The sequence below is a fragment of the Camelus ferus genome, chromosome 9, assembly GCF_009834535.1.
Source record: "Camelus ferus isolate YT-003-E chromosome 9, BCGSAC_Cfer_1.0, whole genome shotgun sequence".
Taxonomy (NCBI): Eukaryota; Metazoa; Chordata; class Mammalia; order Artiodactyla; family Camelidae; genus Camelus; species Camelus ferus.
In genome coordinates, this window is record NC_045704.1 from 18,344,792 (window position 1) to 18,357,405 (window position 12,614).

Genomic DNA, 12,614 nt, shown 5'->3' on the forward strand with positions numbered 1-12,614 from the left:
CTGACGACTCCACATGAGGTTCTAGTCTGGAGAAGGCAATCACTCGGGGACGTAAGAAGTGCCAAGCAGAACGTGTGCACGATGCCAGGGCAGCACAGAAAGGTTACTTCCTGACTCGGCACCAGCAAAGGCTCCCCAGAGGGAGAAGTGTCTAAATGGAGATTTCAAGAGAAAGTGAGAATTGGTCCAACCAAATGCATCTGTGCCCCAACAAGACTATGGATAAGAGCAGAGACATTCACAGAACCCCCAGGCATCAACCTCCCCCCTCATCCCTGCTCTGGGAGACTCTGCAGGGCTGTCTGTCCTTGATACTCCCTCTGAGTGTGAAGAAGGCAGGAACTGCCCAGGACTCTTAACGGTCTTCTACCTGTAGGGAATGGGGTGGGGAGATAGATGTACAGGGGCTTTATTTTATGGTCAGGGGTCGGAGTCTGTTCATTTTCCACCCCTTTCCCCAAATTTGTGAAGTCAGTTAGCTCGAATTCTTTGCTTCTCTCTCAAGCTGTAACCCAGGCCTTGTACGTCAACTGCTTATCTGCCAGGAGAACAGGATGGGCAGAGGATCCCAGGTTCTCCAAAGGAGTTAAACTTTTAAGAAGAAATTACGCAGATTCAGTCTTGTCTGTTTATTGAATAAATCAATCCTGGGTAAAGAGAAAAGAAAACTAGGTTTGAGGACAGAGGCTGGGGGTGAGCGAAGTCCTCGGCCCCTGTGGTGTGAGGGGAGGGGTCACTTGTAAAACTCATGCTCCTGTTCGTCCTTCTTGATGACCGTCTTGTATGCTTTCTCGAAGTCCTTGGCCAGAACAATGTAGCGGTTCTCACGGACAGCCAGCATTCCACTCTGTTGAGGAATGAGAGTTAAAATCTACTCCCTTCACTCCCCGCCCCTAGTGATGATGGAGGAAGAGACAGACTCAGCCCAAGAGCCAGGGAGGGAAGGAGGGACAGAAGGATTGCAGCAGAGTGGTCTCAAGGAGGAAGGGTCTTCTCACACCCTCTGCCCCATCCAGAGAGAAAACATTACTCACCTCTTGACAAATGGAGTTAATATCAGCTCCTGAAATCTTATCTGGTCGGGCCACATCTGTGGCAAGTGAATTAAGGAAATCACTCCCTGCATCGGATGCGGTGAATGCCTGGAGCCAGAAGTCATCCTTGGGGTGTTTTTGTCACCACCACTCCTCCCTGGACCTTGGCCTCCCACCTGCACAATCTGGGTGGTGGTGATGACAGAGGAGATGAAGATCCAATCCCCATTCCCAGCTGTGATCCTCCCCTCACTTCTAGAGCAGGATACAGTCTTCCAAGTCAACCTCCTCAGAAAGATTCATCTTGCTGGTGATAGTGGAGAAAATCAGTCTCTTCTGGCGGCGGTCAGGGAGTGGAAATTCAATTTTACGGTCAAGGCGTCCTGGCCGTAGCAGGGCAGGATCCAGGGTGTCTGCTCTGTTTGTGGCCATGATCACCTGGCATTGGGGGACAGGCCGGCTCAGACCTCTGTCCCCACTATACCCTCCATCCCATCGTGGTACCTGCCTCCTCATCTGCCAGCCTCCACCTTTCCCTGATTTTCACACCACACTTCCCCTTGCCCATCCTGAACTCCAAACCTTGACATTGACATTCTGGTCAAATCCATCCATTTGATTCAGTAGCTCCAGCAGGATTCTCTGAACTTCCCTGTCAGCTGGTGAATGAGTAACACGGTCAGCCAGCAGCTCAGCAAGCTTGCCCAAGACCCCAGGCCCTGTTTGGGCATCACTCACCCCCAGTCTGGGCATCGAATCTCTTGGTGGCGATGGCATCAATCTCATCTATGAAGATGATGGCAGGCGCGTTCTCCTTGGCCAGGCGGAACACGTCCCGGACCATGCGGGGGCCCTCGCCCAGGTACTTCTGTACAAACTCCGAGCCCACGACCCGGATAAATGCAGCTGATGGCAGGATGACAGGGGTTACATGAGGACAGGTCTCCTGCAGGGCCTGGTGCTGCTTTAACAAAACTGAGAACTCCCCGAGGATGTCCCTTTCTTTGGACACCCACTCCAAAGAGCCAGGTCATTCTCTCAAGCCCTGGGCTGAGTCTTAGATCCAGGCAGGAGGACCAGCTCCCTCTTGTACCCCACAGCGACCCAGCAGCCCAAATAATAAATTCTGCCCACAATTATGTCATTTTTTTGCCCAGAACTTAAAAATCAGGATTTTTTTTTAAATGTGTCTGTGCTCCAATATGCCTAAAAAACTAGAGCTAGAGACATTCATGGAATCCAACATACAAAAAAAAGTAGATTTCCAGAGTGCTTGAAAAATCAATAAGAAGCAGATTTTCCATACACTAAAGCATCTTGCCTCACCAAGAGCTCAGTTCCATTTGCTATAAGGACCCACTTTTGAATATCATGCAAGAGTCAAGTACACAAGTACTTATTCGGACATAATCAACAAGTGGCAATGGGGTTGAAGACAAGTTTGTTCTGAGCCTCCCTCTCCATTCTAATTCTTCTTAGATTTTAGCTTGTTTGTTAGTGACTGGATGTTGCAGGGAGCAACCTCCAGGACCCTCCTTCCAGCTACCATAGAGAAGGGACACACAAAGTCCACTATGTAGACCTGGTGGTTTTATGTCATAAACTAGGAGTTGTGCAAGTCACAGCCCTGCCCGTCTCTAATATGGTGATCACTGGCCACATGTAGCTACTAAGCAACCAAAATGTGGCTGATCCAAAGTGAGATGTGCTATGTGAAATATACACCAGATTTCAAAAGTCTTAGGACCAAAAAAGTAATATATCTCAATAATTGTCCATCAGCAAATGAATGGAGTAGATAAAATGTGCTGTATACACACAGTGGAATATTATTTGGCCTTCAAAAGGAAATAAATTCTGACACATGCTATGACATGGATGAGCCCTGAAGACACTATGCTAAGTGAAACAAGCCAGTCACAAAAAGACAAATACTGTATGATTCATCCACATATATGGTACCCAGAACAGGCAAATTCATGGACGGAAAGTAGAAGAGATGTCGTCAAGGACTGCAGGGAGGGAGAAACGGAGTTAGTTTAATGGGTATGGGATTTCAGTTTGGGATGATGAACAAGTTCTGGAAATGGATGCAGGTGGTGGTTGCACAACATTGTTTATAAATGTTTATAAGTTGGTTAAAATGGTAAATTTCATGTTATATATATTTTACTGCAATAAAAAATTACAGGATGTAGAGTAGATAAACAAGATTATACTGTATAGCACAGGGAAATACATACAAGATCTTATGGTAACTCACAGCGAAAAAAATGTGACAATGAATATATATATGTTCATGTATAACTGAAAAATTGTGCTGTACACTGGAATTTGACACAACATTGTAAAATGACTATAACTCGATAAATGTTAAAAAAATTATAGGAAAACTCAAATTTTGTATCTGCTGTGTGTCAAAATAATATTTGAGTATGCTGGTTAAATAAAAAAATTATTTTAGACTAAGTTCACCTATTTCTTTTAACCTGTTTTTTTAAAACATGAGTACTTTAAAAATTTAAATTATATGTGTAGCTTGCAGTGTACAGTTGGCCCTTGAACAACACGGGTTTGGGGTGCCGACCCTCTGTGCAGTAGGAAACGGGTATAACGTTAGAGCTGGCCTCATAGCTACACTTCTGCATCTGTGGATCCATCCAACTTGGGATCATGTGAAAAAACCCGATGTGAGTGGACCCCTGCAGTTCAAGCCCCTGTTATTCAAGAGTCAACTATATTTCTATTGAACCCTACCTGTCTAAAACCACCTTGCTCTCAGGACATCAAATGAAGTCTCTTGGATTAGCACTAAGACCATGTCTGTTCACGCCCTTTCTGATCTCCTCAGCCTCGCCTCCTGGACCTGCACAGCCCATTCAACAGTTATTTTCTGAGCACCAACCACAGTGCGGTTATTGGGTGGGCACTGGGGAAAAAATGACAAATGCACAAGATCCCTGCCCTTGTGGAGTTTAGTCACAGTCAACTCAGGGCTCCCCAAATGAGTTCTTTCCCACCCCCTGGCCTCTGCACAGGCTATTCCCTGTCTTGGATGCCCTCTCCCAACTGTGTGCCTGACAGAGTCCTCTTGCCTCGCCTCCTCTGGGAACCCCGACCTGAGAGGCCCAGGATGGACTGACAGCCTTCCTTAGGGCAATCCCACTACCCTCCCTGCTTCCCTGGAGCATTTGCTACTTTGCAGACTGTCCCCGTTTGGGCTCACCTCCAACCATGACCCCCTTGCTCACTTGGCTTCAGCTGCAGGGGCCTCCTCACTGTTCTTGGAAAACTAAGCACACTCCTGCCTCAAGGCCCTTACACCACAGAGTCCCTCAGCCTGACACACTCCCACCCCCAGACGTCCATGGGACTTATTCCCTCAAGGGTTCTTCTGGGTCTTTATGTAAATGTCACCTCAGAAAAGTCTTCTCTGACCAGCCCCAGTACCAGCACTTCAAGTTGCAACCCCTGTTAATTCCTTATCCCCCGGCCCTGCTTAGTTGTTCTCTTCGGGCATTTAGCACCACACAACATATAATCTAATTATTTATCTGTTTAAGTGCTTCCTCAACTAAGACATCAGCTCCACGAGGAATGGAGACTTTGTTCTGTTCACTGCCATGTCTTCTGCACCCAGAACACAACTTGGTACATATTAGGTGCAATAAATATTAACTGAATGACTGAGTTCTACATGTTTATTTCCTTTTTCCCCAGCCACACAGGGAGAGTCTCCAACGCAGGGGACATGTCTGACTCATCACTGTATCCCAGCACCTGGGAGAGCAGAAGTTCAGTGAAGTTCAAGCAAAGGAATAAGCGTGACAATGGCTAACACTTACGGTCCACTTACTACCTGCCAGGTATGGTTCTAGAAGCTCTATATTGATTAAATCCTCTGAATAATCCAGAAAATTAAGAAATGAGAGTCACAGAGAGGCTAACTTGCCAAGTAGTTACGTAAACTAACTTACATAAGCAGTTTTATGGGGGCCAGATTTCAAACCCAGGCAGCCTGGCCCAGAAAACACACTGCTCAACCCACTGCTCTCTACTGCTCCCTGGGTTATGTGTGCTAAGATTTTAAGATGCGCAGAGCCCTGTCCTTAGGCTTTGCAGTCACACAGTGACTTTCAGACATTTTCAGACACATTGTTGGAAACCTACAAGTAGAAGCACACTTATAAACCACCACAGCATACATGTGTGCATGTGTGTGTGTTATGTTTCACAAACAATACGAGCTCTTACTATGTGGGGTGGACTCTGAGGTTTTCTATTCTATCTCATTTTTTTAAATGCTGGTTGCAACCCAGGATTTTTTTTTTTAATTTTTTGGAGGTAGGTAATTAGGTTTGTTTGTTTGTTTTTAATGGAGGTATTGGGGATTCAACCTAGGACCTTGTACATGCTAGGCATGCACTCTACCACTGAGCTATACCCTCCCCACAACCCAGGAATTTGAATTCATAATTACTAATGGGTCATGAGCTACTGTAGGAAAAACATGGCATTATTTCATTAATTCCTCACAATCATGCTGTGAAGGAGTCTCCTATTAGATGAGGCACAACAGTGCAGTCACCTCCCCAGTAAGGCACAGCCAGTTAGTAAGACGCACATTGGGGCTTTGACCCCAGAGCCCTTGCCACTGGGCCACGCCACTTCCTGGGGAGGATGATGAGAGCTGAAAGCAAGGTCAGAAAAGCCCCAAAGGTCAGAGCTTGGGGGAGAAGCCAAGCGGCTCACCTGTCGTATGATGAGCCACAGCCTTTGCCAACATGGTCTTCCCGCAGCCAGGCGGGCCATACATGAGGACGCCTCGGGGAGGGTCAATGCCGATCTGAAGCACAGAGGTGGGGAAAGAAGGATGAGCCAGGGGTCTGTCAACCTGAGCCCCAGTGGAGCCAGCCTCTCCCTCTTCCCTGCCAGCCCCAGCTCCGCACCTGCTTGTAGAGCTCGAAGTGCGTAAGCGGGAGCTCCACGGCCTCCCGCACCTCCTGCTTCTGGATGTCCATGCCCCCGATGTCCGCGTACATCACGTCTGGCTTCTGGTCTGGTGGGAGAGCAGAGCTGGGGCTCCCAGCCTGGCCCACAGGGTCCCTTCAGGCCTCCCTGGCCCTGGGCTCCCCCTCACCTGAGGTGAGCATCATGATGCTGCTGTCAGCCTCAGGAGGCAGCACATCCACTAGGGCATTGCTGTGCTTGTGGAGGGCCACCGAGGCGTTGGGCTTGAGCAGCTCCCGATCAATGGTGCTCAGGATGCGCACGTAGTAGTTGGAGCCTTTGCGAAGAGGACAAGGGAGGGGGAAAGTGAGAAGTGCCAGAACCTCAAAACTGTCCCCTTCCCCCGACCTCACAGTTGCACCTCCAGGCCACCCAGATTGCTCACTAAGACCCCAAATGGCCCTTCTGGCCCCTAGTCTTGCCTCCTCCAGTCCATCCCCCACATTCATGCTAACAACTTCCCCGTCTGTCTGTAGCCCTGAGATCTGGCCCTGAGTGACCAGCAGCCTCCTGAAATTCATCTCCCAGGATGTCCCTAGGGTATGTCTCACTCACTGTGTCTCACTCTGTTCTCAGTACCCTTCCCCTATTTGTGCTGCTCCCCTGGGTCTCTGTCTCAGGGAGGACCAAGGTCCCCAGTCACCAGCCAGAGCCCTAAGCCTCCCCCTAGATCTTTCTCCACTTCCCTCCACAGCCCATCAGTCACTATGACCTTCCACCAGCCTCCTGAATATCTTTCCAACCAATCCCCTCTCTCCTCCCCAGGGACCTGCCCTGATTCAGCCCCATCCTCTCCCAGCTAGGTCTCTGCACCAGACTCCTTGCTCACCCAGCCTCCAGTCTCACCTCTCCAGTCCACTTTCAACATTTATGTTGAAAAGAGACACCCATCTCTTTCTAGCCTCAGTTTCTCCCTTGACCTTCAGACCTGGCTGTCCAGCAGCCTCTCAGACACCTCCTTGTGGTGTCTCACACTGCCCTCACTGTCTCCCTGCAAACTTACTTTTCTGCCCATGTCACCATCTCAGGGATAGCCTCACTGTCCCCCTGAGTCCTACAGATCAAAGACACAGGCCTCATTTTAGATATCTGCCCCCCTTCACTACCTCACCACCAGACCATCAGTCCAAGTCCAGGCCCAGTCACACATCTTTCCCCAGAGGCTTTACAAGAATATGGCTTGGTCCAAAGGAGCAGAGGCCAGAAGCAGGAAAAGACAGACAAGACACAGGGACAACAGCCATCATGAAGGTAGAGCCCAGACCCACATTAATAAAAGTAGCTACAGTATATCGAGTCCTCACCAGAACTCAGTCTCTTAACACCTCACCCACAGTTTCAAATTTGTAGATCCCAACCTAGTAGTAGTTGTGAAATCAATTTAGAAGATTATGACCAGAACATTGTTTAAAACAAAGCAGACTAGAACAGAATGGAAAACTAATTAGGGCATGTCACACATAGTAAGGCCAACTATCGTCTGGTTTATTATATAAGTTATATACACATACACACTGAGAAAGAGAGAGAACATAAAATATATTTCCACTTTTGCATCAGGCTCATAATGTTCTGAAAAACACCATTACACTGTCTTATATCCTTTGCCACTGTAAGTTCCGGGCACATGGCAGGAAACAGTTAACAGCTGATGAGTGAACAGATGGCTGAATGAGCCCGCCCCCATCTCCTCTTTCCCACACACCTGTGGTAGAGCCCACGATGGCTGTATTCTGATCCACAGCCTCCAGAAACTGCCCGATAACCAGTGGGATGCTCTGGATTCGCTTCACCTCCTCCTGGGCATGGAGGAATTCCTTCTTTAGGTTCTTTTGCTCATCCTTGATGTACTCCTCCTGCACCTCCAGGAATTCTAGCTCTTGCTGCAGCTTCTGTGAGCAGAGAGAGGACAGGTAGGGGATGGACTCCAGGCCTTGCTGAGCCAGGGAGTGGTAGAAGGCAGAGGAAGTATGGGATACTAGGCCCTGTGCAGGGTCCGTACTGGGGCTGCATGTACCTTGTAGCGGCTGTACAGGTCCTCCAGGTCCTCAGGCTCAGGCCCCAGGAAGGACAGGCCAGTCTGGGGCCGTGACACAGACAGGGCTGGGATCTCATCCTAGAGTAAGGAGGGAAACTCAGGTTGGGAAAAGAGGGTCCCCTCGTGAAAGAATCTGAGATCCCTCTCCCCACTTCACCATGAAGTCACTTGGCCCCTAACAGGCTCCTGCTATCATTCAGCTTCCTAAATAGATCCTGTAAACCTCTCAGCCCCCTAAACAGGTTCCTGAAGTCTCCTAGCTCCTAACAGGCCCCTGTCAACCAGCCTTCCAAACAGATCTTTTGTTATCATATGCTACTTGTAACATGTTCCCAATGTCACCCAAATCCCAACTAGGGCCTAAATGTGTCATCAACTCATTACCAGACCCCAATACCCTCCACCCCTCCTCAACAGGTTCCTAATGTCATACAGCTCTCTCAATTGACTGCTGAAGTTGCCATATCTTCAAACAGCCCTGGCATTACTCCATTACCCCCAAAAGACCCCTCATGTCACAGAACTCCAACTCACATTAGGCCCTCATGTCATGCATCTCCCCAGGTAGGCCCCAAACATCACTCGGCCAGACCACAGATATTACCTGGCCCTCCAACACCAGCTGAGCCCCGATTATCAGTCAACTCCCCAGCCCAGCCTCAGATACCACTGGGCCCCATGGCAGGGTCCCATATATCACTCACTACCCGACCCATCCCCAATCCCGAGGGGCGACCGATGTCATTGAGCACTCCCAGTTAGACCTTGAAATCATTCAGTCCCAAACCACCTCTAACGTCATCCATTCCCAAGCCCCGCTTTCCAAGCCTTACTGCCCTCCTAACATCACTCAGACACCCAGCCCAGGCCTCGGGACGGCACGAAGCTCTTCCCTGAGGCCTCCGAAATCACCCAGATCCAGGCCTGGATCTCCGAGGTCACTCGGCACCCCATTCAGGAAGGCTTCGCCCTCTCCCCACGAGCCAGGCCCACCAGACCTGAGCTTTCTCCACCAGGATGCCTATCTCCTCCATAGTGACCAAGCCGGCCTCTGTGTGGCCCGGCCTAATCCAGTCACCGCTTCCGCTGACGCCACCGGAAAGCCAGGGCCTGAGTGGATTCTGGGAAACGTAGTTTAAGACAACGCTGAGAGCGGGCTGGATGGGCCGGATGGGCCGGAAAGGTGGAGGGAGGGGCGACCGCGTCCTGGGCCCCGCCCTTAAGATACACCCCTGCGCACTCCGTACCTCGCGGGAGCGTTGGAGGGCCGAGGGAGACGCGCGTGCGCAGTAGCGCGCAGTGGCGCCGTCTCGCGGGGCATCCTCAAGCGCGCGTGTTCTCGCCAGCAGGCGGTGCTGCCCTCATTGTTCTTTCAACTGAGGAATTTCTCAGAGATCTCAGTCTGATGGCCAAGTGCTCTTTCCTGTTTACTGGCGGGACTGAAGATACCTTGGGCTGGGTTCCGTAGAACAGGTCTTTTAGGGGGTCTCCACGTGGGCTGCGGCAGAGAATTGCCCCCATGCGGGGGCGAGAAGACCCGGGCTGCCCTGAAGTACTTCTTACTTGTCTCCATCCCGGGGGTGCTGAGCCCCAAGCCCACCATTACCGGGAATCAAGTAGAAGCCACGCACTAGGGATGGAGAAAGTGAGGCAGTGGTGCTGGGAGCTGGGTCATGCAGGAGACCTTGCAGATCTATACCAGGCCCTGTCTTACGTGCTCAACTCATTGAATCTTGACAGACACTATGTTCCCTCTTAAAGGGAAAGAAACCAGAACACGGGGCCCCACATCTGTCTGTCCCCAAAGCCTGTGCCTGACCCCCAGGGATACACTGCTGCTCATCGCACCAGCTACAGTTTTGTTAAGTAAACTTTTCATTCAAGTACAGATACATACTTACTCATATCATATCATTAGTGTACAGTTCAACGAATTTACACAAAGTGAACACACCCATATAACCAATAGTCAGATAAGAAAGCAAATATTAGCAGGCCTCAAAACCTACGCGCGTACTCTTTCTGCCACCCTCATCCCCTCTGAAATTATCGCTTACCTGATTTCTAACAGCATGAATTACTTTTGTCTGTTTTAAGCTCTCTATGGACCCATACAGTGTGTACTGAGTATTTAGCTTCCTTTACTTAACATTACGTTTGTGAGATTCATACTGTGTGTAAGGGATAGTTCTTTCACTTTCATTTCTATATGGTTTGCGTGGTGTGAATATGCCTAAAATTGAGTATTTTCCAGTTTGGGGCTATACTGGTGCTATGAATATTCTAGCACATTTCTTTGGTAAACGTAAAAATACACTCAAAAGCAGAATTGCTGGTCAGAGGACAGCTATGTGTTTAACTTTACCAGACACTGTTAAACCTTACTAACTTACACTCCCACCAGTTGAGCATACATTTGATATTCTTTGTCTTTACATTTTTTTTTCCATTCTCGGGGGTGTGATGGGTTGTCGCACCCTTTTGTGCGCTTACTTTTAGCCAGGCAATTTCCAAACCATGAACTCTGAATCCTTACAACACCTTCAGGGGTAGGTTTGCTTTTCCTCACTTTACGGATGAGGAAACTGACTCTCAGACAGGGGAAAGCCACTTTCACTAACTCAAAGAGAATTATTGGTTCCTGCTCAGTCCCAGCCCTATGCAGGGGGAACCCAGGATCAAATCTGGTCCCTGTCTTCCTTGTTTAAGTTCCCAGTGTCTTTATTTCCACAAAAAAAGGGAAAACAATGGCAACAACGCCTTCCTTTTTTCTCTGCGTTGACAACTCTCAGTTCTGTCTTTCAGGTCTCTACCTAACACCCAAAAGGCATCCCGGATTTCTACTTGAGCCTTAGAGCCTATACCTTAAAGTGGAATCCATTATCGGCCCCCCTGCCTCTTGTTCCCTATTCTCCCAGTTTCCAGACTTCAGATTCTAACCTAAGTGAGAGCTTTGCCTTTATTCCCCCAAGCCCAAATTGTCTCCAGATTCTCTCTGCAGCCTTTGTCAATGGTAAATCAATGTTTCCCTTTGGAATCTTAATGGAGAATAGTCATAAACAGCCATTTTCTGAATACTGACTATGTACTTGGTTATTTGCTAAACATTTTACCTCACTATCTCATTTAATCTTCACAAAAACCTTAGGAAGTGAGTAGTAAATGTACCCATTTATACAGAGTCCTTACCTTGTTCCAGGTATGCTTAAGTGTTTTACACATATCATAATTTAACCTCAGATTCAAGTGGGATTTGAAGTGGGAGCTGTTGGCTTACATCCTTCTTTCTCGGGACCTACATGAGAAACCAGGCTTAGAAAGGTGAGGTCACTTGCCAAAGATCACACAGCAAGTAAATAGTCAAACTGGCATTCAAATCCAGAGCCTGTGCTCTTAACCTCACCTGATAGTTATCATTTGGATTTGCAGATGATCTTCGACAGGTGGGCTAGTTGTTCTCAAGAAGGAGGACATCAGATCAATTAGGGAGTTTTTGCAAGCTAGACCCGCCTTTCCCTGCACCCTATCATTATGCCCGTCCCTTCCACCTCCCAGTTAAGAACCACACATCTGGTCATCTAACAGTGGGCAAATGAGAGCCAGGATCAGCCCAGCTGACTAAAATTTAACTCTCTGGTTCAAGCCCAGGGCTTCCTCTCAGCTATGCTGCCTTCTAACAAAAGTCCCCAGCAGCTCCTTTTCTGAGTGAGGCTGTTCCTGAATCTGTGTCTTTATAGCCCTGCGTGAGGCTAAGTGCATTCAGGGGCCTGCAGACAAGTCAAGAAAGAGAGCTAGAGTGGCAGAGAACCTATTCCTCATCTACAGAGAATGGCTGAAACGCAACTCCAGCCACAAGAGCCATGCCAAGGGTGCTGGCCCATTGTTGCCAGATCTGATGTTTCAACAGAAGTCAAGAATCCAGATTTTCAAGTCAAGTCTTCTAATTTCTAAGTATTGAAAATAAATTCAAACACTTAAAAACACCAGGCAGGCCAAATAAAACTCACGTGTGGGCCTCATACAGAAGATAGATGACACCTATCCCCAGTATTACTATCAAAGGCCCAGAAATGAAGACCTTTACTTACTCCTAGGGTAGAAGTGGAGGGAGGGGTCCGAACCATTTAGAAGGCAGCAAGAATATGGAGTAAAGGATATGTAAGTATTAAATGCAGGGGAAAGCAAATATAAATGTCTGACAATAACTGATTGGTTAAATAAAACCATCCATTATAGGCTATTGCACAGTTTCAAAAAATGGTGTGGAATATTTAATGATATGCCATGTGTTCACAAAATAAGTAATACCTAAAAGAGAAAGATGACAAAGCAATAAACTATAAACCCTTCAAAAACCCTTTTTATTTTGAAATTTCAGTTACAGAAAACTTATAAGAATGATACATACTCTTTGCCCAGACTCCCCAAATGTTAACATTTTAACACATTTGCTTTACCATTCTCTTTTCTCTATACATGCATTCTTATATGTGCGTGTATGTATACACATACATTATATACGTATATCTAGC

General features: G+C 48.0%; 1 protein-coding gene across 1 annotated transcript; it reads right to left on the minus strand.

Annotated features, from left to right (window-relative positions):
* Window positions 1-614: 614 nt before the first annotated feature.
* On the minus strand, window positions 615-9,235 carry PSMC4 (proteasome 26S subunit, ATPase 4). The gene is made up of 11 exons (XM_006177933.3): window positions 9,081-9,235; window positions 8,062-8,160; window positions 7,750-7,936; window positions 6,175-6,321; window positions 5,984-6,093; window positions 5,787-5,880; window positions 1,773-1,940; window positions 1,617-1,693; window positions 1,304-1,472; window positions 1,035-1,090; window positions 615-847 (listed from the first exon to the last, which is right to left on the minus strand). The coding sequence occupies exons 1-11, from the start codon at window positions 9,114-9,116 to the stop codon at window positions 734-736; spliced, it is 1,257 nt and encodes a 418-aa protein (XP_006177995.1). The 5' UTR covers window positions 9,117-9,235; the 3' UTR covers window positions 615-733.
* Window positions 9,236-12,614: the final 3,379 nt, after the last annotated feature.